General features: G+C 50.8%; 3 protein-coding genes across 4 annotated transcripts in view; 2 read left to right on the top strand and 1 right to left on the bottom strand.

Moving 5' to 3' along the window:
- Nucleotides 1–3,347, top strand: part of LOC110339085 (inactive 2'-5' oligoadenylate synthetase 1C-like) — a 9,627-nt gene extending 6,280 nt beyond the window's left edge. Inside the window, exons 4-6 of the mRNA XM_021222567.1 lie at nucleotides 893–1,125; nucleotides 1,807–1,960; nucleotides 2,949–3,347. Coding sequence (XP_021078226.1) covers nucleotides 893–1,125; nucleotides 1,807–1,960; nucleotides 2,949–2,987 — 426 coding nt within the window. The 3' untranslated portion in view covers nucleotides 2,988–3,347. The remainder of the gene's footprint in view (nucleotides 1–892; nucleotides 1,126–1,806; nucleotides 1,961–2,948) is intronic.
- LOC110313137 (2'-5'-oligoadenylate synthase 1A-like) overlaps nucleotides 1–20,797 on the bottom strand; it is a 59,552-nt gene that overhangs the window by 31,246 nt on the left and 7,509 nt on the right. The window lies entirely within an intron of this gene.
- On the top strand, nucleotides 6,625–17,131 carry LOC110339083 (inactive 2'-5' oligoadenylate synthetase 1C-like). Of its 2 annotated transcripts, XM_021222565.1 has the most exons (6): nucleotides 6,625–6,854; nucleotides 7,758–8,034; nucleotides 10,590–10,786; nucleotides 14,521–14,756; nucleotides 15,417–15,570; nucleotides 16,546–17,131. In XM_021222565.1, exons 1-6 carry the CDS (start codon nucleotides 6,651–6,653, stop codon nucleotides 16,573–16,575), a joined length of 1,098 nt encoding a protein of 365 aa, XP_021078224.1. In that variant the 5' UTR covers nucleotides 6,625–6,650; the 3' UTR covers nucleotides 16,576–17,131. The 2 variants fall into 2 exon arrangements, with proteins under 2 accessions (XP_021078224.1, XP_021078225.1); XM_021222566.1 differs by lacking the exons at nucleotides 14,521–14,756; nucleotides 15,417–15,570.

Raw genomic sequence — 20,797 nt, forward strand, 5'->3', positions numbered from 1 at the left:
AGTGATTTCTTCTAGTCCACTTTCCAATCAGCTAACTCTCTCTTCAGCCATGTCTAATTCACTGTTCCATGCCTGCTGCTTTATTTGTGTTTTTCTCTGTCTGGTTCCCTCTTTGGCAAACCCTTCCTGCCACTTTTCATGGTTTCAATTTTCCTGCCCTTTCCAGCTATGACCTCTTTCACTGGGTGATTTCTCAGTATTGTCTTGACCTTTTAAAAAATGGCGGCAAGATATACGTGTGTGTGTGTGTGTGTGTGTGTGTGTGTGTGTGTGTGTGTGTATCTGTTCATGGGACCACATGTATTTGTGTATGCTTGTGTGTGCATAAGAATGTGGAGGTTAAAGTGTGAGGGTTGGTCCTCAGTCACTCCACACCTTGTATAATAAACCAGGGTCTCATGGGTGACACACAGTGTGCAGGATCAGCAGTTCTGGACAGTCCTGCAGCCCCTGGAAGCCCCCGGGTTTGTGCAAGGATTAGGAGTCAGTTTCCTCAAGAGACTGACACTCACGTAGATACTAGGGATCTGACCTCTAGCTCTCACCCCTGCACGGGGAGGGAGGTGCTTTACCTCTGAGCCATCTCTCTGGTCCCTTCCCAGTTACTTCAGAGACCATGAGAAAACTTCCATAGTGAGCACTCCTTATGTCCCGCCCCCACCCCCACTCCTAGCTGTCACTCATGGTGTCCTGATTTCTCCTGTGCATGCTAGTGAATTCAGTCTTTGTGGAACTCAGCTCTTGTGTATAGCACAGGAAGGGGCTATAGACTGAATCTAAATAACTGGGTATGTAATGGCATCATCAGGTGGTAGCTTAATTGAACCTGTGAGCAGTGTCCCCCACACCAGAGCCGAGAGCCCCGTTTTTCTCATTGCCTTTCTCTTCTCAGTGTAAGGAGAAGCTGGGGAAGCCGCTGCCCCCACAGTACGCCCTGGAGCTGCTCACAGTCTACGCCTGGGAAAGTGGGAGTAGAGAGTACGAATTCAACACAGCCCAGGGCTTCCGAACTGTCTTGGAACTGGTCACCAAGTACAAGTGGCTTCGGATCTACTGGACAGTGTACTATGACTTTCGACATGGAGAGGTCTCTGAATACTTGCACAAACAGCTCAAGAAAGACAGGTAGTGTCCCCACATGGCTGTGATCCCCGTGGAGTGTCAGGCTGCTCTTGTGCTTAAGGGGGGAGGTGGGAGCTCTGTGTCTATGCAGCATCTCCTGCCCTGCGCACTGTCCTGCTGTCACCTGACTGACATGAGATCCTACAATGCTGGGAGGCAGGGGTGGGCTCCCTGTCTGCAGATGAGGAGACCAAGGCCCTGACATTGTCCAGACCCAATCAGCAAAGGAAAGGGGAGGACATGGAGTGGGGACTGAGATTATCCAACAGTGGCACCATCATGAAGGCTGTGAGGCACCAAAGATGTGAGGTGGATAAATTACCTGTAAATAATACAGTGCTATGTCACACTAGGGAGTGACATGTCTCCATCCTGTGTTGTGTTCGGTTTCTCCACCCATCCTTTGAGCCTGGCTGGTCCAGCTCTCCTCATGACACAGATCAGAGACACTGAGGGGACCTGCCCCAGAGCACACAGCTACTCAAGGGTAGAGGATTCGAGCCCACGCTTTCCAGGTCATACCCAAGGATTCATGTCCAGTCTTGTGTATGCTCTGGGGCAGGGACTCTGGCCAAGCTTTGGATACGGATGCTCTGCTGGGCTCCTCCCCTGGCCCTGTGCAGTGACTTGTACCTGTGGCCATAGCCAGCTGGTCATTTCTGTTCTCTGAATGTTGCTCTGCAGGCCTGTGATCCTGGACCCGGCTGACCCAACAAGGAACGTGGCTGGTACCAACCACCTGGGCTGGGAGCTGTTGGCAAAAGAAGCTGTCAGCTGGCTGCAGTCCTCATTCTTTAGGAACTGTGATGCATGCCTCGTGGATCCCTGGGCTGTGCCGGTGAGACCCTGTCGTCATCCTGTCCCCTTGCACACAGCTTCGGTCACTCCATCTGTTGGGAGAATATTCTCACCGACACGTGGTCTTTTTCTGAAGGTCTCCACAGTCTTGTGGAGGCCAGCTGCTAGCCTTGTTTTAAGGCCATTTCCTCACCATTCAGAGCTATCATGGGCTGGCAAGTTGGCTCAGTGGATAAAGGCACTGCCAAAATTGAAGACCTAGGTTTGGTCCTTAGAATGCATAGTGTAGAAGGAGAAAAACAAATCCCCCAAGTTGTCCTCTGACCTTCTTCTGTGTGCTGTTACACATGTAGACATAAATACACATGCACACACACACACACACACACACACACACACACACTAACACACATGAAGAGAATGAAAGGAGATTCAGAACCGAGGCCACTGGCTCAGGGACACTCAGCTAGTAATTGACAGGGCTGGGATCCCATGGAGTCTAAAGCCACTGAAGCAGCCTGCCTTCCCTATCACATTGTCATGTGACCAATGGGACTCAGCGGGGCTGTGTCACAGCCACAGAGGCATACAGGGTCCTGCATTAGGACCTTTCCCCTCCTGGGGCAGGGTCTGCTTGATGCTAGGGAACTGATGATGTCACGTGTGACCTCAGGGTGGGGATGAACATGGGTGCAGTGATGTGGGGAAGAAACCTCAGGAGATCAGGAAGGAAGTGGGAGGGGACATGGAGGGAGGCAGCTGGGGGAACAATGGCCTGTAGTGCTGTCCTGCTGCAGAGAGGTGATGAGGCCATGTCTCCCATTTTGGCAGATCTATTAATGAAGAAGGGCCTGCCTGTGGGTCATATGGACCCTCAGTGGGAGAAGGCATAAAGATGTTCTAATGGCCATCTTCCCGACCTCCATGAATGATGGCCACTCATGGTACCCACCCTCCAAGGCATGATTTACACCCCCCTCCTGGAAGCAAGGCAGGCTCCTGACATGACTTTGTGTTTTCCATTACAGATGACGGTCGAGATTCCACAGGACTGCGTCCTTCTATGAGCACTGAAGCACCTGCCAGGATGCTCAAAAGGCAGGGATACGAGATCCTTGCTCTGCTGCAGGCCCTTCACCCAGAGAGGGGAGAAAGCTGCCCACAGCTCCCATCAGGGAGGGCCCAACCTGCGATCAGACTCCAGGCTTCTGACCTCTGCCTTCCCACCCCTGCATCCTGTCTTATCACAGACAGCCTTCCTCGCAGCCTGCTTCATCTGCCTTATCCACCAACACTGTTCTCTGGGAGACCAGAGATTCCGAATTCAGAAGGGGAGGCAGGAACTCAAACTTGACTTCCACCCGCCCACCTGTTAGGAGGTTCTGTCCAATGTCTGATGCACAATAATAAATCACAGTGAGCCATGAGGGTGTCTGTTCACTCTGAAGGATGGAGAGAGAGAGGGGGGGAGGGGGAGAGGGAGAGGGAGAGGGAGAAGGAAGGAGGCTTGTGGACGTTGTACATCGTGGTGCGGAGCCTAGTGCGCACCACGATGTACAACGTCCACAAGCAGGAGAGAGAGAGAGAGAGAGAGAGAGAGAGAGATATTTTCATGTTCAACTAGATACATTTATTGAGCATGTCTTAAAAGCTCTGCAAGGGTTCACTTACTGGGCAACCAGCCATAGACGGTGTAGAACCAAACCTGCTACAGTGTGTGATATGAGGTGGTGGCTTGGGAATCTTCCAGACCTCTTCTCTATGAACCTGAGACGAGAATCCTTGACTCCTTCTGTCCACGCTCCCCTGAATGATTCTAGGCCTTCTCCACCCCACACAGAAACTGTTCACCAGCTGTGTGTGACCCTGGAGCCCTGGGAATCTGGTCAGTGTGCATCAAGGTACACTGTTTTCCGCAACATGCAGGCTGAGGTCCACTGCAGTGCAGGAAAATAAATCTGTGTGCAACCTGTGACCAATGATTACTTTAACACTTAGGTGTCTGTGTGAGGATTGAGATTTGAAGCACTGAATTAAGTCACAATGCACTGACTCAAACTCAAAATTAATTTATTGTCTCTGAGTCCCTCCTTTCCTTTCTTAATTTCTTTAATTTTTTTTCCCTCTCAACTGGATCTTATTATATGCCTAGCCTGGAGTTCACAGAACTCCACCCTCAAGCTCCCTCATTCTGGAGTTACACACACACACACACACACACACACACACACACACACACATTCATATAGAGTCCCAATGTGAGGGTCATGAACCAGCAGCTTGTGAATACATAAATAGAATAGGTTAATCCCAAAAATCCACATGTGCATTGTCCATTTAGGCTTCTGCTCACAAAGAAAGCAGGACACGTCTCAGAGCCACCAGTTCCCAAACCCTTGCTCCTGTCCCCACACCCTACTCCTGTCCCCAATGTCCACTCTCAATGTCTGTGAAGGGGGAGGGGTGGATCTCTCTGGCTCCCATTCCTTCAGTTTTCACTCCAGCCTCCCTGAGGATGAGGAGCCCCAGTGTCCCGGTGTGTGAGAAGATGCGCGTCCCCTGCACCACAGGAAAAGTCTTGCTCTCCCTTGTACTTTATCTGCCCTGTTGGTAGACCCAGCGATGCTGCCCAATGATTGCAGGCTGTCTTGCCTCTCCTGAAACAGCCCCCAGATATACAGAGAGGATTCTAATAAACATATGCCAGGGGCCTACTGCCAACCCGTGGACCCATCACGTCATCTGTCATCAACCCCACACTAAGACTCCCTGAGAAGGTTTTCTGTCTTCTTCTGCCCAGACAGCACGAGACTTGGGCTCCCAACTGTACCGGATCCTGCTCATCTCTGCCCTGTTCTCCCCTTCAGGTCTGGCATTCAGCCAAGCCTTCAGGCCGTGAAGAGAGGCATGGACAGCAGACCAGACTGTGGATGATGGACGGGACAGAGAGATGGATGGACAGACAGACACACAGACTTCCCTCTCCAGGAGTACACTGGTGGCCCCTCAAGGTAGATCAGGAAACACATCCTTTCTCCTATACCACATCCTTCCACTCCAGTCTGGCAAATAGTAGCATTCTCCTGCCCCAGTGGGAAATTCAGACTGCAGATTCCCTGTCCAGGACTTTGTGCTGCTAGTATATTGGTGCTGACTAACACTGCTGGTGAAGAGAGACAGAACCCAGGACCCACAAGGAGCCAACTCCTACAAGCTGTCCTCTGAGTTCACATGCTCACACACAGGAAATGAATGAATAGACTATCTGAAGCACAATTGGCTTGATCCTCCCCCAGATCTGCTCAGGACCCTCAGCTGGCCTCCTGTCCTCCCATCCTGGCACTTGTGGGAGGGGCCTTCCGCATCCCAGTTCCCTCAGGCAAGGTCAGGATCCAACAAAGAACCTCTGCTATCAGCCAAGCTATGAAGACTATCTTATTTGGTAAGGGTGAGCCTCTGACCTGAATGACAAGGCCATGGCTTCTGCTTCTTCAAAAGAAGATCCCTTAAAGCGACCTATGAGTTGTGGCCCTAACCATCGAAAGCCTTTGTTTCTATAATTTTCTGAGCCTTCTGTTCCTGCTCTCTGAAGTGATTCCAAAAGTGACTGAGGCATGTGTGTGTACACGTGTGTGTGTGCATGTATATATGCATGTATGCATATGCTTGTGTGTTTGATTTTTGTATTGAGAGAGAGAGAGAGAGAGAGAGACTCATCACATAGCCCAGGCTGGCCTCGAACTCTGTACCTTCTGTGCCAATCTCCCAGGACTTGGGATCGCAGGTGTGGACCATCCTGCCAGGATGAACATTCACTCCTGCTGGGCAGGGAGAGGTTGGTGTAGAGACAGCATCACCCTCATGAGGGTGTGTCCTGGGTTCAGGTCAACACTTTATGCTACTGAAGTGGAGGGTGGCAACTGAGTGATAACCCCGGTGGTGACAGCTGGGGAGAGAGGCACACCCTTGTGAGCTCAGCACTTGGGGGGCAATGGGTCAGGGGTCCCCAGATTCACATCCATCCTGAGCAAAGGAGTGAGATCCCATAGGAAGGAAGGATGGGAAACCTTTGTCCTTTATGGACGGACAGACGGAGGTGGGGGTACAGGGCAGAGAGACTGTCTTGGATGATGTCTTGGACGATGGCCACATTCTGAGTGTGCATCTGAGAACTCGTAGATCTGTGAGACCCTAAGTCTGACCTACAAGCTAGCCTTAACCTTGCAGACAGCGCAATACAATATCCAGCATGGACCAGTCACCTGTGACGAATCCACAACAGCTGTGCTGAAATTGGTGCCTGCCATCTTCTGGATTTCTCTCACTTGCTCTTTATGTTTTAGTGGTGTGTGTGTGTGTGTGTGTGTGTGTGTGTGTGTGTGTGTGTGTGTGTGTGTGTGTGTTTTGTTGTTAAGAATTTAGGAGACTATCAAAGGATTTTCCTTTAGTAACAATTCAAGATCAAGAAGGAGAACAACAGACACTATGTTTAGGATGCTTCATGCCTCCTGGTCCACAGCCTGCTGTGATGGGGGTTTGACCATCCAAAGAAATGACAGCAGGTAAACAAACCCCAGAGTGTCAGGGATCCCAGGAGTCTGAGGTGGCAGGTGCAGAGTCTGATCTGCATAGCCCCGCCCTTCCTGGGAAGAGGAACCAGCTATGGATATATGGGGCAGCTGACTACTCCTGAGGCAAGGCTGCAGTCAGCAAACATCCCAGCCCTCAGGATGGCGAAGCACGTTAGCAGCACTCCGGTGGCTCTCTGCAGCACTCCGGCTTGGAAGCTGGATAAGTTCATAAAGGAAAACCTCCTTGGTGACCTCACCTTCCTGACTGAGCTCAGAACAGACGTGGACTCCATAAGTGCTTTCCTGATGGAGAGATGCTTCCAAGGGGCCGTCCACCCTATGAGGGTCTCCAGGGTTGTGATGGTGAGTCCCATTAGCCTGAGCTCACCGGGATGGAGGTGGGAGAGGACTCTCAGAAGCCAGACTGCAGTCCTTGGTGGGGCGTGAGTTACCTATCTGCTCTGTGCCCAGTGTCCTCACGTATACCCCAGCTATGGCACAGGGCAGAGGACAGAGCAGAGACCCCACCGCTGGATGACTGAACTGATGGAAGCTCATTGCCCATGTTTCCTTCTGTCCCATGGGACTGTGTGACAGCAGTCCCTGCCTCAGTCGCTGTGAAGACTGCAGAGATGTCATTTTGTAAAGTCCACACATCTCTGTCAGGGTTGAACTGTGACAGTGATTGGGCTCAGCATTTTATTTAAGATGATCTCTGCATGTCACTTGTTATATTCTCAAGTTTTCACTTTTTGTGAAATCAGTTTTCTTGATACTAAAAGGTCTCAGAAAAATGTTAAAATCGATACAGACTTTCTTCCTGTACGGTGGACATAGTGTATTCCTTCAGATACTCTGTTAACAAGAGGGATTATGACAACAGTTTCATACATCTGTGGTAATTCACTCAGTCTCCTCTCACCTACTCCCTTGTACTTTAATCTGATCTCTCCCAGAGAGTCGTCTTCCATCACACACACACACACACACACACACACACACACACACACACATATACACACAGGATAGAAACAGATAAAACAAGGATATTCATCAACCTGAGTCTGGCTTATCTCCTGTACCACAAGGAAATCTATTCTCCTACAGAGATCCCAATTTTCACTCGTCAGGGCTGAATAGAATTCCACTACACATGGTAAGCTTTCTCCAGGATCACTCTAGGTGATGGACTCCTACTCTGTTCATCTTCTGGACTGCCTAGCAGGGCTCTCCCTATCCTTTGTCATTCTCATCTTTGTCTTTTAGGGTGGCTCCTTCAATCCATACACCGTGCTCAAGGGCAGGTCAGAGGTCAACCTATTGGTGTTCTTTAACAATCTCACCTGCTTTGACGACCAGTTCAAGCTTCAGGGAGAGGTCATTGAGGAAATCCGGAAACACCTGTGCCAGTTCCAGCCAGAAAAACGACTGAGAGAGAAGCTTGAGGTCCAGAGCTCAGAGCAGTCCTTGAGCTTCAAGCTGAGCTACCCCAAGTTTCAGCAGGAGGTGGAATTTCATGTGCAGACAGCCTATGATGCTCTGTGTAAGTCAGGGAGCAGCAGAGCCTCAGCCTGCACTTCCTTGTGCCTGAGTCCTCTCTTCTTTTTTTCTCTCTCTCTCTCTGTCTGTCTGTCCCTCTCCCTCTGTGTGTGTGTGTGTGTGTGTATGTTGGGACACTGTACACATGTATGCAGACGTGTGTGCTCATGTTTGCCCGTGTGGGTGATGGCCAGAGGCCAGCCTTGGAGGTTGGTTACTTAGGAGCCTATTTTGCTTGAGGGGCTGGCCTGGGGTTTGCTGCCTCACCTTCATGGCTCTTGCAGTAAGGAGCTGGGGTCAGGTGGGGTGTGTGCTCTGATGGAGCTGAACCCACAATCTCTGGCACCTGGAGTCTCTGGTTGTCAATTAGGTACAGCACAGGGCTGGGGGGAGGGGATGCTTGGTCTCCTAGAAGTGTCTGTAGGCTATGAGTCTCTAGCTGTAAACAATTATACTCAGACATAACAGGACACACTTGAGCTTCCTCCACCCTCTACAAGCCAGGCAAGTTTGTTTTCAGAAAGAGGGATCAGCCAGCTTCATGTCCACCTATCTAGTCAGACAGTGAGCCTGAGGGATTCTCTGATCTCTACCTGCCCAGTGGACCCTCATGCCCGTCAACCACAGCTTTTAATGTAGGTTCTCAGAATCTGATTTTGGGTCCATGTACTTCTCTAAGAAGCCCCTTACCATCTTCCCAGCCCCTGGGGCATCCAGAAAAGAACTGTGTGATGATGTGGCTGAGATTGGGAACTGTGTGTCTCTAAAAGTGAGACAAGAGATATGGTTAAAAATGAACATCTGTTGCATCTCCTGTCAAAGAATGAGAAACCGCAGACCTGTGCAGAGGCCTGGGTGTCTGTGTAGGTCTGAGGAGAAGAGAGAAAGGTATAAAGTATGCAGAAATTCCCAGAGGAGTCTGTCCTCCTCTGGAAAACTGAAAACCCAGCGCACACAATTCCTACATGTACACACAAGTGATTTAACTCATATCAATGAGCCTCTAAACTAGTATCTCGCACAGTCCTGACACACAGTGGATCCCCATTGTAGAATACTTGTGGGTTTATATTTGGGGGACACAGCACCCCCTGCTGGCCACTGTGTGAACTGCTGTTATCAACTTAAGAGACAAGGCCACTAGCCCTGGGTTTAGGGGAGCCATGGAAACCGTCCAGTCTCAGGCAGCAGGGACTGAGAGGGCCAGCCTTGGAAGTAGGACCAGGGCAGCCTGCTGTGGGAAGCTGCAAGAATCTTAGAACCCTGCTTGGTGGAGGGGGCTCGGGGGGGGGGTGACCCAGAAATGAGCTGGGAGGGCAGCTCCTGCAGAAGCCGGTCTTACTCATGGACTTCCCCAGCCTGAGGCAGCTTTCCAGTGGGATAGGAACTCTGTTCTAGAAGGACTGCCTTGGGAATGCTCTTATGGATGGCAGCCCAAAAGAGGACCCCAGCCACAGCCCTTACCAGAGTGATTTAGCAAATTAGACCTACTGTGTGCTGGGTTCTGAAATGGCAAATAAGCTCTTGAGAACTTCCTGGGTCACTGAGGGACAGGACTTGTCCTGTGTTCCATGTGTGAGTGATTTGTGTCTGTGCCAGCATCAAAACCTGGTGATATGGCCTGCTGCAACCATGGCTACACACCTTCAGAACCTAAGGCGCAGCCTGCAGACCTCCTAGACTATTCAAGTGTGCCTACACACCTACACATAGCCACACACACATCAACTCCATAGCCCGCTCCCTGTCCACTGTAAAAAGTTCACAGGACACACACACCACTACCACTTCCACATCCTGAAACTCTCAGGAACTGGACAATCAACAAAACATGGCCGTAGGTTAGCCACTGAAGAAATGCGTGCACCGTTGACAAACAGCTCTGGGTGTAAAGGCAACCACTGTACAAGCATGAGGACCAGAGTTCAAATCCCCAGTGCCTACCTACTCTCAGGAAGTTCCACCCATTGGCCTGTATCCCTGTTACCATGGGAACAGAGACAGGAGGGTCTCTGTGGCCTGATGGATGCCAGCCAAGCTCCATGTTCACAGGGAGACCCTGCTGCCAAGGGAGGGGGTGGCAAACTATAAAGGAAGATGCCCCATTGCCTCTTGTGGCCTCTGAATATGTGTTTACCACATCCATCCACACACAATCCACCCATCGCCTCAAAAGAGGGAGAGACTGTAAGCAGGAGATATGATACACAAATTCAGTAGAGTGCTCCATGGTACACCACAGCATGGTTGGCTGTTGTCAAGTGGCCCTGTAGCTTTCTTGTATGTGACAATCGAGTGCTATTTCTTCCCACCCCTGTCTCCAGGCCTGTGAGTAAGGCATCCTACGAAGAGCAGTTAGGTGGCACAGACGTTCCAAGATCAAATCATGTCTGCAGTCCAGAGGTGTGGTGGGCTCATGTCTGTATGGGGAGTGATGCTTGCTATGGACAAAATTTGCCCTGTCCACTGAACCCCACAGAGAGTGATTGTGACCCTAGAGCGAAGGAAGATCCGCAGAGCAGGGAATCAGTCTAAACATGAGAGATACTTTCTTTATAGACGAAGTGAGAAGAAAAGAACATTTTAAGTGTGAAATCTACAACAAAGTCTATGCCCAACTGATCCGTGAGTGCACTATCCTGGACAAGGAGGGTGAGTTCAACATCTGCTTCATGGAGCTCCAGCAGGACTTCCTGTGGAAACGTCCACGAGAGCTGAAGAACCTCATCTGTCTGGTCCAGCACTGGTATCGACTGGTAAGGCATCTGACCCAGATCCTGTGGACCCTATGTGTAGAGAGTGGGATTCAGGCCAGAGAAGAGGTCTAATCTAGCTTGTTGACTATGACATGATAGCTTTATCACATGACCAAGAGAGCCTTGGGAAGGAAAGGTCTCACTTGGTTACACCTCCCAGTCACAGCGAATCATTGAGGGGAGTCGGGACAGTAACTGACCCGACCATGGAGGAATTCTGCTCACTGCCTTGATCTCCATGGCTCACTCAGATTGCTTTATTACAGAGCGCACATGTCCAGGCATGGCACTAACCACATCTATCACCGACCATGAACACGTCCCCACAGACTTCCCTAAACCAGACTGATGGAGGGAGGGATTTCCTCTTGATTAAGGGTGCCTCCTGCTCAATGACCCTAGCTTACATCTAGTTGGCAAAAACTCACTTTCACAAGTGACCCACTTTCAAATTGATGCTCACACATGCCTCTATTGAACCCTACCCTTTACTTTCCTGACTTTTTGCTAAGACATCATGTCAATATCATGCCCTAAAACAAAATCTTTAAAAAATACCGTTTTTTTAAAAAGTCAACACTTAAGAAAATTACTACCTCAGTTGTGGGCTCATATAACATTTGAAACACATTTGACAGTCTTCCTTACTCCAAGAGGGAAGAACCAGGTCACTGTCACAATCATTTCGAAAATTTCAGTATCTGATACCTAGGACTCACAGTTCTCTGAGATTCTCCAGCTCTGCCATCCACAGCACACACAGCAGGTCTCGGGCTCAGGCCAGCTCTGTTCTCACATTGCTCTGTTCCTGGCAGTCGTCTCCTGCTCAGGGCGAGTTCAGTCTCTCGGGGTCTCCACTGCCACTGAGGCTGCACTTTCACCAATGGCTTCTCCAGGCCTTGCTCAGTGCCAGGCCTCAGCTGCTTCCCATGACCCCTCCAATCCTGCAGGTTTCTTGGGACTAAATCTTTACCACTTTCAAGACCTGTCTGCAGTACCAATGTGCCTGCAAGCCAGAGAGGCAGACTTGGTACCCCCTCGACTACAGATAGTGTTTGCTGACCTTAAGCAAACTCATTTCAGAAGACTTTACCCCTCTAGTACAGGTTATTTCCCAATCAGAGTTGATTTTCAGCCTCAGCGGATGAGAGATTACTGATTCTTAATCCAAACACAGCACACAAACAGCCCAGATGGGGTCCTTGCTTTTCTCTGAAACTTCACTCCAGTCTCTCTCCTCTGCCTGCCTCTCAGCGCTCCTGTCTTCCAAGTTCCCACAAATAGCCTGGTAGGCTCTCAGATCTCCACAGCTTTCCAACCCAAGGTTCCAGAATCCTTTCTCAATCCTCCCAAGGAGCAACTTGGTGGGTCAGTCCCAGCAGTGCTCCTCCTCCCTAGGACCAGTTTCTGTCCTAGTTTGCTCTGACCGCTGTGGTAAAGATGCTGCTGCAAAGTAAATTGGGGTGGAAAGGGATTGTCTGGCTCACGTTCCTGCATCCCACTCCATCTCTGAGGGAAGCAGAGGCCATGGAGGAACTCTGATAGCTGACTGAGACCCTTGGGCGATCTGTCTGATTTTACAAACAACTCAGGACCACCTGCCCAGGGCAGGCAATGCCCACAATGGGCGAGGACCTTCCACACTGATCATAAAATGCCTCACAGGCTTGACCTCAGGCCAGGCTGATGGAGGCATTTTCTCAGTTGTGGGTCCATCTTCTCCAGATGGCACTCTCTGTGTCAGGTTGACAAAGAGAAATAAGAATGGCTCAAGGTGAGAGACTAGAAAATGGAAGAGGAAAAGTGGTTAGAAGGGGAGCAGAGCAGAGGGGTTCAGAGAAACGGGGTTTGGGGAACAGGAAGGGAACATGATGCTGTAGGAGGGAGAGTGGATGGGGAGGGAGGATGTCCTCTGCTTGTTCTGAGTGATTTCTTCTAGTCCACTTTCCAATCAGCTAACTCTCTCTTCAGCTGTGTCTAACTCACTGTTCTATGCTGGCTGCTTCATTTGTATCTCTGCATGTCTGCTTCCTTCTTCAGCCATCCCTGCATGTCACTTTCTATGGCTTATATTTCCTGACATTTCTACCTATTACCTCTTTAAATGGATGATTTCTCAATATTTTTTTTTCTGGACAATGTTTTACCTGTATGTGTGATTTACGTGTGATACCTGTTTGTGGGAGCACATCTCTTTGTATGTTCTTGTGTGTTCATAAGAACACAGAGATCAGAGTGTGAGGGCAGGTCCTCAGTTACGCCCCACCTTGTGTAATCAGTCAGGGTCTCACACAAGACACACAGTGTGTTGGATCAGCAGGTCTGGCCAGTCCTGCAGCCCTTGGAAGCCCCATCTCCAGCCCTTTGAGCTAGGATTAGGAGTCGACTTCCTCAAGAGCCTGACACTTACGTAGATCCTGGGGATCTTGCAGGTCTGTGGGTGTGGGGGAAAAGGAGGAGTGGGAGAGAACCAGCATCCCGCCAGAGTTCCAGTGCTCTGGGTGGGCAGACGCGGGAGAACTGACTCACACTTTCCACGCAGCCTGACTCACACTTTCCACGGTGTCTGGCTCTGTGAAGCCACTGACACCACTCAGCGGGTGGTGGACAAGGAGCAGCCCCAGGTACCAGGTTCCCAGCCTCTGGCATCCCACACTGGATAAGGTGGAGGAGCTGAGAACAGAATAGGGGCCCTGGCGGGAGAGGCTCGTCAGCCCAGGGGATGAAGGGAGGAGAGGGCAGGGGGAGATGGGGCGCTGGGTGGTTCCCATGCGGGTGAGAGTCCTTGGTCTGGTCTGTGGCTGGAGCACAGGATGGCCTTCTGGCGGGAGGTTGGACACGGCTCATTAGGAGAAAGCCTATCACATCCGTCAAGTACGGCAGGCCTTGATGATCAGAGACAGTCTACGGTTTTAGAGCGTTATTGTAGAAAGGGGGGAGAAAGAGAAGGTTGAGAGAGAGAGGCCGGGCATGCCCACGTGGAGAGAGGAGGAAAAGGGAGAGGGAGAAGGAGGGCTAGAGATTAAGGTGAGAGCTCAAAGAGAGCGAGGAGGGGCCAAGCAGCTCCTCTTATAGTGGGCAGGGCTATCTTGCTGTTGCCAGGTAACTGTGGGGAGGAGCATACCTGGCTATAGTCAGGTAACTGAGGGTGGAGTCTAGCCAGAATGCCAGAAGCTTGGGACATTGTCTGTATAACTGAGAGTCACAGAATTATGGAGCTGGGGGCTCTGTGGTTCCAGGCCCCTGATTGTGGGAACATGGCTCGCCTTTCTGTCCCTTGTAGAATTCTCTATTAGGTCACCAGAACAAGCCCCATTCAACCAAAATAGGCTGCCTATGACAGTCCCACAGGATCTGACCTCTAGTTCTTACTCCTGCAAGGTGGAGGGAGGCGCTTTACCCCTGAACCACCTCACTAGCCCCTTCCCAGTTACTTCACTGACCATGAAAATCTTCCAGAGTGAGCACTCCTCATGTCCCACTTCCACCCTCACTCCTAGCTGTCACTCATGGTGTCTTGATTCCTCCTGTGCCTGCTAGAGAATGCTGTCTTTGTGGAGCACACAGGGTCAGTCTCAACCACTCAGCTCTTGCCTATAGCACAGGAGGGGCCAGAGACAGAATCTAAATAACTGGGTGTGCAATGACGACATCAGGAGGCAGCTGAATTGAGCATGTGAGCAGTGCCCCCTACACCAGAGCTAAGAGCCCTGTGTTTCTCTTTCTCTTCTCAGTGTAAGGAGAAGCTGAGGGAGCCGCTGCCTCCACAGTATGCCCTGGAGCTGCTCACAGTCTATGCCTGGGAACATGAGCTTCCAGACAAACACGAAACACAGACAGCTCGGGGTTTCCGGACCGTCTTGGAACTGATCACCAAGTACCTATGTCTTCGAATCTACTGGACATTGTATTATGACGTTCTGCACGAACAGGTCAATGCCTACCTGTACGCACAGGTCAAAAGAGTCAGGTAGCTTGTCCCCACATGGCTCTGCTCCCCGTGGGTGTCAGGCTGCAATCCTGTGAAAAGGGGGAGGTGGGAGCTCTGTGTCAATGCAGCATCTCCTGCACTGGGCGCTGTCACCTGACTGACCTGAGGTCCTAATGCCCTGGGAGCTGGGGAGGGAGGGAGGGTGGGTTATCTTGTCTGTGATGAGGAGACCAAAGCTCTGACATTGTCCAGACCCAAACAGCAAAGGAAAGGGGAAGACATGGAGTGGGGACTGAGATTATCCAACAGTGACACCATCATAAGGGCTGTGACATACCAAAGCCCGGCAGTGGATCAATTGTCTGTAAATACAGTACTGTGTCACCCGAGGGAGTGACATGTCCTGATCCTGTGATCAGTTTTCCCACGAGACTGGCTGGTCCAGCTCTCCTCATCTCACAGATCAGAGAGCCTGAGGGACCTGCCCCAGGACACACAGCTACTAAAGGGTAGAGGATTCGAACTCAGGCCCTCAGGTTCATGCCCAAGGATTCCTTCAGTCTTTCTGTATGCTCTGGGGCAGGGACTCTGGCCAAGCTTTGGATAGGGATGCTCTGCTGGGCTCCTCCCCTGCCTCTGGGAAGTGGATCTGAGGCACTGTTCAGCTGCTCAATTTCCTCCCTGAATGTTGCTCTGCAGTCCTCTGATCTTGGACCCGGCAGACCCAACAAGGAACGTGGCTGGTTTAAACTTACAGGGCTGGTGCATACTGGCAGAAGAGGCAAAAGCCTGGCTGGATTACCCATGCTTTAAGAACAGGGATGGTTCCCGAGTGAGCTCCTGGGATGTGCCGGTGAGACCCTGTCATCATCCTGTCCCCTTGCACACAGCTTCGGTCGCTCCGTCTACTTGGAGAATACTGTCACCGAGACATGATCTTTTGCTAAGGGTCTTCACACTTCTGTGTGGAGGCCAGCTGCTTGCCTTTTACAGCCAGTTTAGTGCCATTCGGAGAGATCGTGGGCTGGCAAGATGGCTCAGTGGGTAAAGGCACTGCCAACACTGAAGACCTGGGTTTGGTCCCTAGAACCCATAGGGTAGAAGGAGAAAAAAGAATTCCTCAAGTTGTCCTGTGACCTTCGTGTCTGTCCTGTTACACACGTGGACATGCACACACATGCACATGTGCAACCATATGAAGAAACAGATACATAGATTCTGAGAGCTGAAGCCACTGGCTGAGGGACACTGCGCTAGAGAGTATTAGGGCTGGGATCCCATGCACTCTGAAGCCCCTGTCAGGTCCACGACACAGCCTCTCTTCCCTGTCTCACTGTCATGTGGCTATTGGGACTCACTGGGGCTGTGTCAGAGCCACAGAGGGACCTTCACGTGGACCTTTCCCCTGCTGGGGCAGGGTCTGCCTGATGCTAGGGAACTGATGTGTGTCACGTGTGACCTCAGGGTGGGGTTGAACATGGCTGCAGTGATGTGTGAAAGAAACCACAGAGGATCAGGAAGGAAGGGAGAGGGGACATGGAGGGAGGCAGCTGTGGGGACAATGGCCTGTAGAGAGGTGGCTAGGACATGTCTCCCATTTGACAGATCTAATAATGAAGAAGGACCTGTCTGTGGGGTCTTATGTACCCTCAATGGGCAAATTCATAAAGATGTCCCGATGATCATCTTTCCTACCCCTGTGTGTGTGCTGCTCCACTTCTCGGGAGATCCATGTGTGATGTCGTGGTACCCACCCACAGGGCTGATTTACATCCCCCTCCTGGAAGCAATGCAGGCTCCTGACATGATTGTATATTTTTCATTGCAGCCAGAGAAAAAAGGATTTGTCTCCCTGTGAGCAGCCCCAGCATCTGCCCAGGAGACTCCAGAGTCAGGGTCACGTCCTCCTCTGCTGCAAGACCTTGACCTAGAGAGGACAGGATGGCGCTCAAGGCTCCAGCGAGGGACATCCAACCTGGGATCAGACTCCAGGCTTCTGCTCCCTGCCTGCCCATGGACAGCCTTCCTCACAGCCTGCTTCGCCACCAACAGTGTTCTCTGGGAGTCAGGCTGTGATGGCCAGAGAAGAACACAAGCTTGAGTTCCATCTGTCCACCTGTTGGGAGGTTCTGTCCAATCGTGTCTGATCATCAGTAAATCACAGTAAGCCGTGGGGGGGGGTGTGCACTCTGAGAGATCCATCCTCAGCTCACCTAGAAACTTCCACAGCTGCACGTGTCCCTGGAGCCCTGGGAATCTGGCTAGTGACCATCGAGGTGCACTGTTTTCTGCAACATGCAGGCTGGGCTTATGGCAGTGTGGGAAAATAAAACTGCCGGCACTTTAAAATTTTGACGTGTGTTTGTGAGGATGAGATTTGAAGCACTGAATTAAAGCAAAATGCATCGAATGAATCTAAAATGAATTTATCTCCCTCCCTCCTTCCCCTTCTCTCTCTCTCTCTCCCTTACTTCCTTCCAACTGGATCTTATATGTCCCACCCTAGTCTGTAATTCACAGAATACCACTTGTTTCAAGTTTCTAAGTTTTGGAGACACACACACACACACACACACACACACACACACTTTACATACAGGCTAAATGGTTCCATAGTTCAGTGTGGTGAACCAACAGTCTTTTTTTAAAAAAAGATTTATTTATTTATTATATGTGAGTACACTGTAGCTGTAGCTGTCTTCAAACACACCAGAAGAGGGCATCAGATCTCACTACAGATGGTTATGAGCCACCATGTGGTTGCTGGGATTTGAACTCGGGACCTTTGGAAGAGTAGTCAGTGCTCTTAACCGCTGAGCCATCTCTCCAGCCCGAACCAACAGTCTTATAAATACACAAATACACTAACCATAAAATATCCTCTCCTGCTCTCTGCACTGGGGTTCTTTCTCACTAAGAATGCACTAAATTGCTGAGGGCTACCAGTTCCCAGACCCTGCTCCTGTCCCCAATGTCCACTCTCAATCACTGTGAAGGGGGAGGGGTGGATCTCCCTGCCCCCACTCAGTTCTCACTCCATCCCTGAGGACCAGGAGCCCCAGTGTCCCCCTGTGTGAGAGGATGCTTGTCCCCTGTGACACAGGACAAACCACACTCCCCCTGTACTTTATCTGAGCTGTTGGGGGACCCAGTGATGCTCATCTATGATGCCAGTCTTGCCCTTCTGAAACACCCCCAGATACACAGGGTTCTAATAAACAAGGGCCCATCATGTCTTCCCTCATCTCCCCCACACTAATGTAATTCCATGCATGATCTGTCATGCCTGCATCTCATTTGTCCATGGTAGAATGGAAAGATGAGGCCCTTTAAGATCAAAAATGGCAGCTGTGGGTATGGATTTGCAGAGAAGTGCTTGCCTAGTGTCTGACAGAGAGAGAGGGTATGTGTGGCTCAGTTGGCAGAGTGCTTACCCAGCATGCAAGAGGCCTGACCTAAAGGCCTCATCCCGAGTTGCCTGTGGCTTTGATGTCAGAGCCAAGTCAACCACCAAGATCATCATGGCTAAGCAGTTCTCTTCTCCCAGGACCTTTCTGCTTGCATTTGGACAGCGTGTGTGTGTGTGTGTGTGTGTGTGTGTGTGTGTGTGTGTGTGTGTAGTGTGAGGTGAGGGTGGGCTTTCAATCCTGCAGGAGAGTCACCAGCTTCCCGAAGCGAGCAGAAGAGCCCGAGTCGAGCAGAAGAGCCCTTCTTTCCCCCTCCCCCCCCCAGCTATGTGTGCTCAGTAACCTGCTCAAAAGTCATTTAACCATCCTGAGGTTTGAGCTTCCCAAATGTCATAGAACCCATGTGAATGCAGACAAATCAGCCCAGATGAGGAGGTGAGCCGACGGCTGGCCACAGAGCATCAGGAAGTGGAAGTGTGCTCACACTCACACACCCAGAGGTGTGTTTGCACATACATCTGAGGCTAGTGAAGTTGGCCATGAAGATGCACCATCGGGGACCATTTGAAGGAACCCTGAGGGCTGATTTGCGCCGAGGGCAGTGGCTGTCAGAGTGGGTCCCTCCCCCAATTGCTGACCTGAATCTAGGTTCCGTGTTGGAACCACCGAGTGTAGATGTAGAGGCTTCCAGAAGAACAGAACCCTGTGGTATGATGGACAGTGTAGTTCCCCTCAGTGGGCGTATGCTACTTACTGAGAGGGTGGGCACTGGAGAGAAGGGAGTGTCTGACCTCGGCAGAAGGTCAAAGGTGAAGACAGGGCTTAGAACCCCCAAGTGTCTGTTGTCAAGCCCTGCCACTTCCCTGCCCAGGATGGATGATCAGTCAGCACCATAGGACATCCCTTGGGAAGAGCAGGGATGAGCACTGTGCTTAGGGCAGAGGGATCTTGGGCAGATCTAGTCTGGAGCAAGCATGATGCTGTACAACACGGCAGTCAGATGCTCTGATCTGCAAGTGCCAGCTATGGACAGCTTTCTCCCTCGGAGAGACCCTGCATCCCTGTTGTCATGGAAACGATCCAGCCACCATGAGACTCCTTCCTCCCTTAAGCTGCCCATTACTCATTCCTGTACCCTGCTGTTTAACTCCATGCTGTGGAGGCTCTCAAAGGTCCACACGAGGGGTCATTCCCTCTGTCATGGGGAAATGGGGTGTGGCCATTACACATCACATGTGGGCTTGCTGTCACATGGGGGTCCATGAAAGCTGACATATTGATTCCCCTCTGCTTGCCAAGATACTTTGGGATGTCCTGGCCATTGTTTATTGAAAAAGTCTCTGTGTATGCGGGGTTGTTTAGAAAGAAAGAGCAATACTGGAATCATAGACCACTGGGTCCCCTGAGGTCTCAGATAAAGAACATGGCAAAGGGTGACATGTTCTATGAGAGAGGGACTCGCATCTTCTTACACCCGAGATGCTGGCATTCCTCTTTGAGAAGGACATTTGAGTAAGAACTGAATGAACAGGGACTGGAAGGACACACACACACACACACACACACACACAGAGAGAGAGAGAGAGTGAGAGAGTGAGAGTGAGTTAGTTATTCAGAGTGTGGGTATTAGTGACAGGAAAAGGCTTTGAGAGCTGATGGTCCTGCACAGTGCCTTGAACTCTTAGTGAGCAGGTGTACATAAGTTGAATGTACATGTGAGTCCTCTGAGTCTGAGAACTGACCCGCTGGTTCACAACACGGATGGATGGAACCCTTAGGTCTCTGTGTGGAGGTGTGTGTGTGTGTGTGTGTGTGTGTGATTCTAGAAACGAGTAAGAGACTGAGGCAGGAAAATTCCTGTGAGTTCCAGGCCAGCATGTGTCACATCATGAATTCATGTCTCAGGAAGCCACGATCATTGTGTTTTAACTCAGTGTGTAAAAGCTGATCATTGCCACCAATGACCCTGTTTCAAAGTCACGTGTGTCAAAAATTCTGGACACTGTTTATTTTACCCACACCTATGGGCCCCCAGCCTGCATGTTGTAGCCACTCAAGTGCTCCCTGTGTGCACAGGCCACAGTCTCAGTGTTCCATGTCAATGTGAGGGCAGGGAGCCTGTACTGGCTAGTTTTGTGTCAACTTGACACAGCTGGAGTTATCACAGAGAAAGGAGCTTCAGTTGGGGAAATGCCTCCATGAGATCCAGCTGCAGGGCATTTTCTCAATTAGTGACCAAGAGGGGAGGGCCCTTTATGGATGGGACCATCTCTGGGCTGGTAGTCTTGGGTTCTATGATAGAGCAGGCTGAGCAAGTCAGGGGAAGCAAGCCAGTAGAGAACATCCCTCCATGGCCTCTGCATTAGCTCCTGCTCCCTGACCTGCATGAGTTCCAGTCCTGACTTCCTTGGTGATGAACAGCAGTATGGAAGTGTAAGCTGAATAAACCCTTTCCTCCCCAACTTGCTTCTTGGTCAGGATGCTTGTGCAGGAACAGAAACCCTGACTAAGACAGAACTGCTGCTGTGTCAGATAGGGCAGGGCTAGAATCTTGTCTTGGGGACATGGGCAGAAGAAACCAAGGGGTCCTCTCTTGTGTATATGTGTAAGAAGAGACCTGGAAGGATCCCAATCCAACTTGCATCAAAAATGCTAGCAGTTTGGTTTTGCTCT

Source organism: Mus pahari, chromosome 23, assembly GCF_900095145.1.
Source record: "Mus pahari chromosome 23, PAHARI_EIJ_v1.1, whole genome shotgun sequence".
Taxonomy (NCBI): domain Eukaryota; kingdom Metazoa; phylum Chordata; class Mammalia; order Rodentia; family Muridae; genus Mus; species Mus pahari.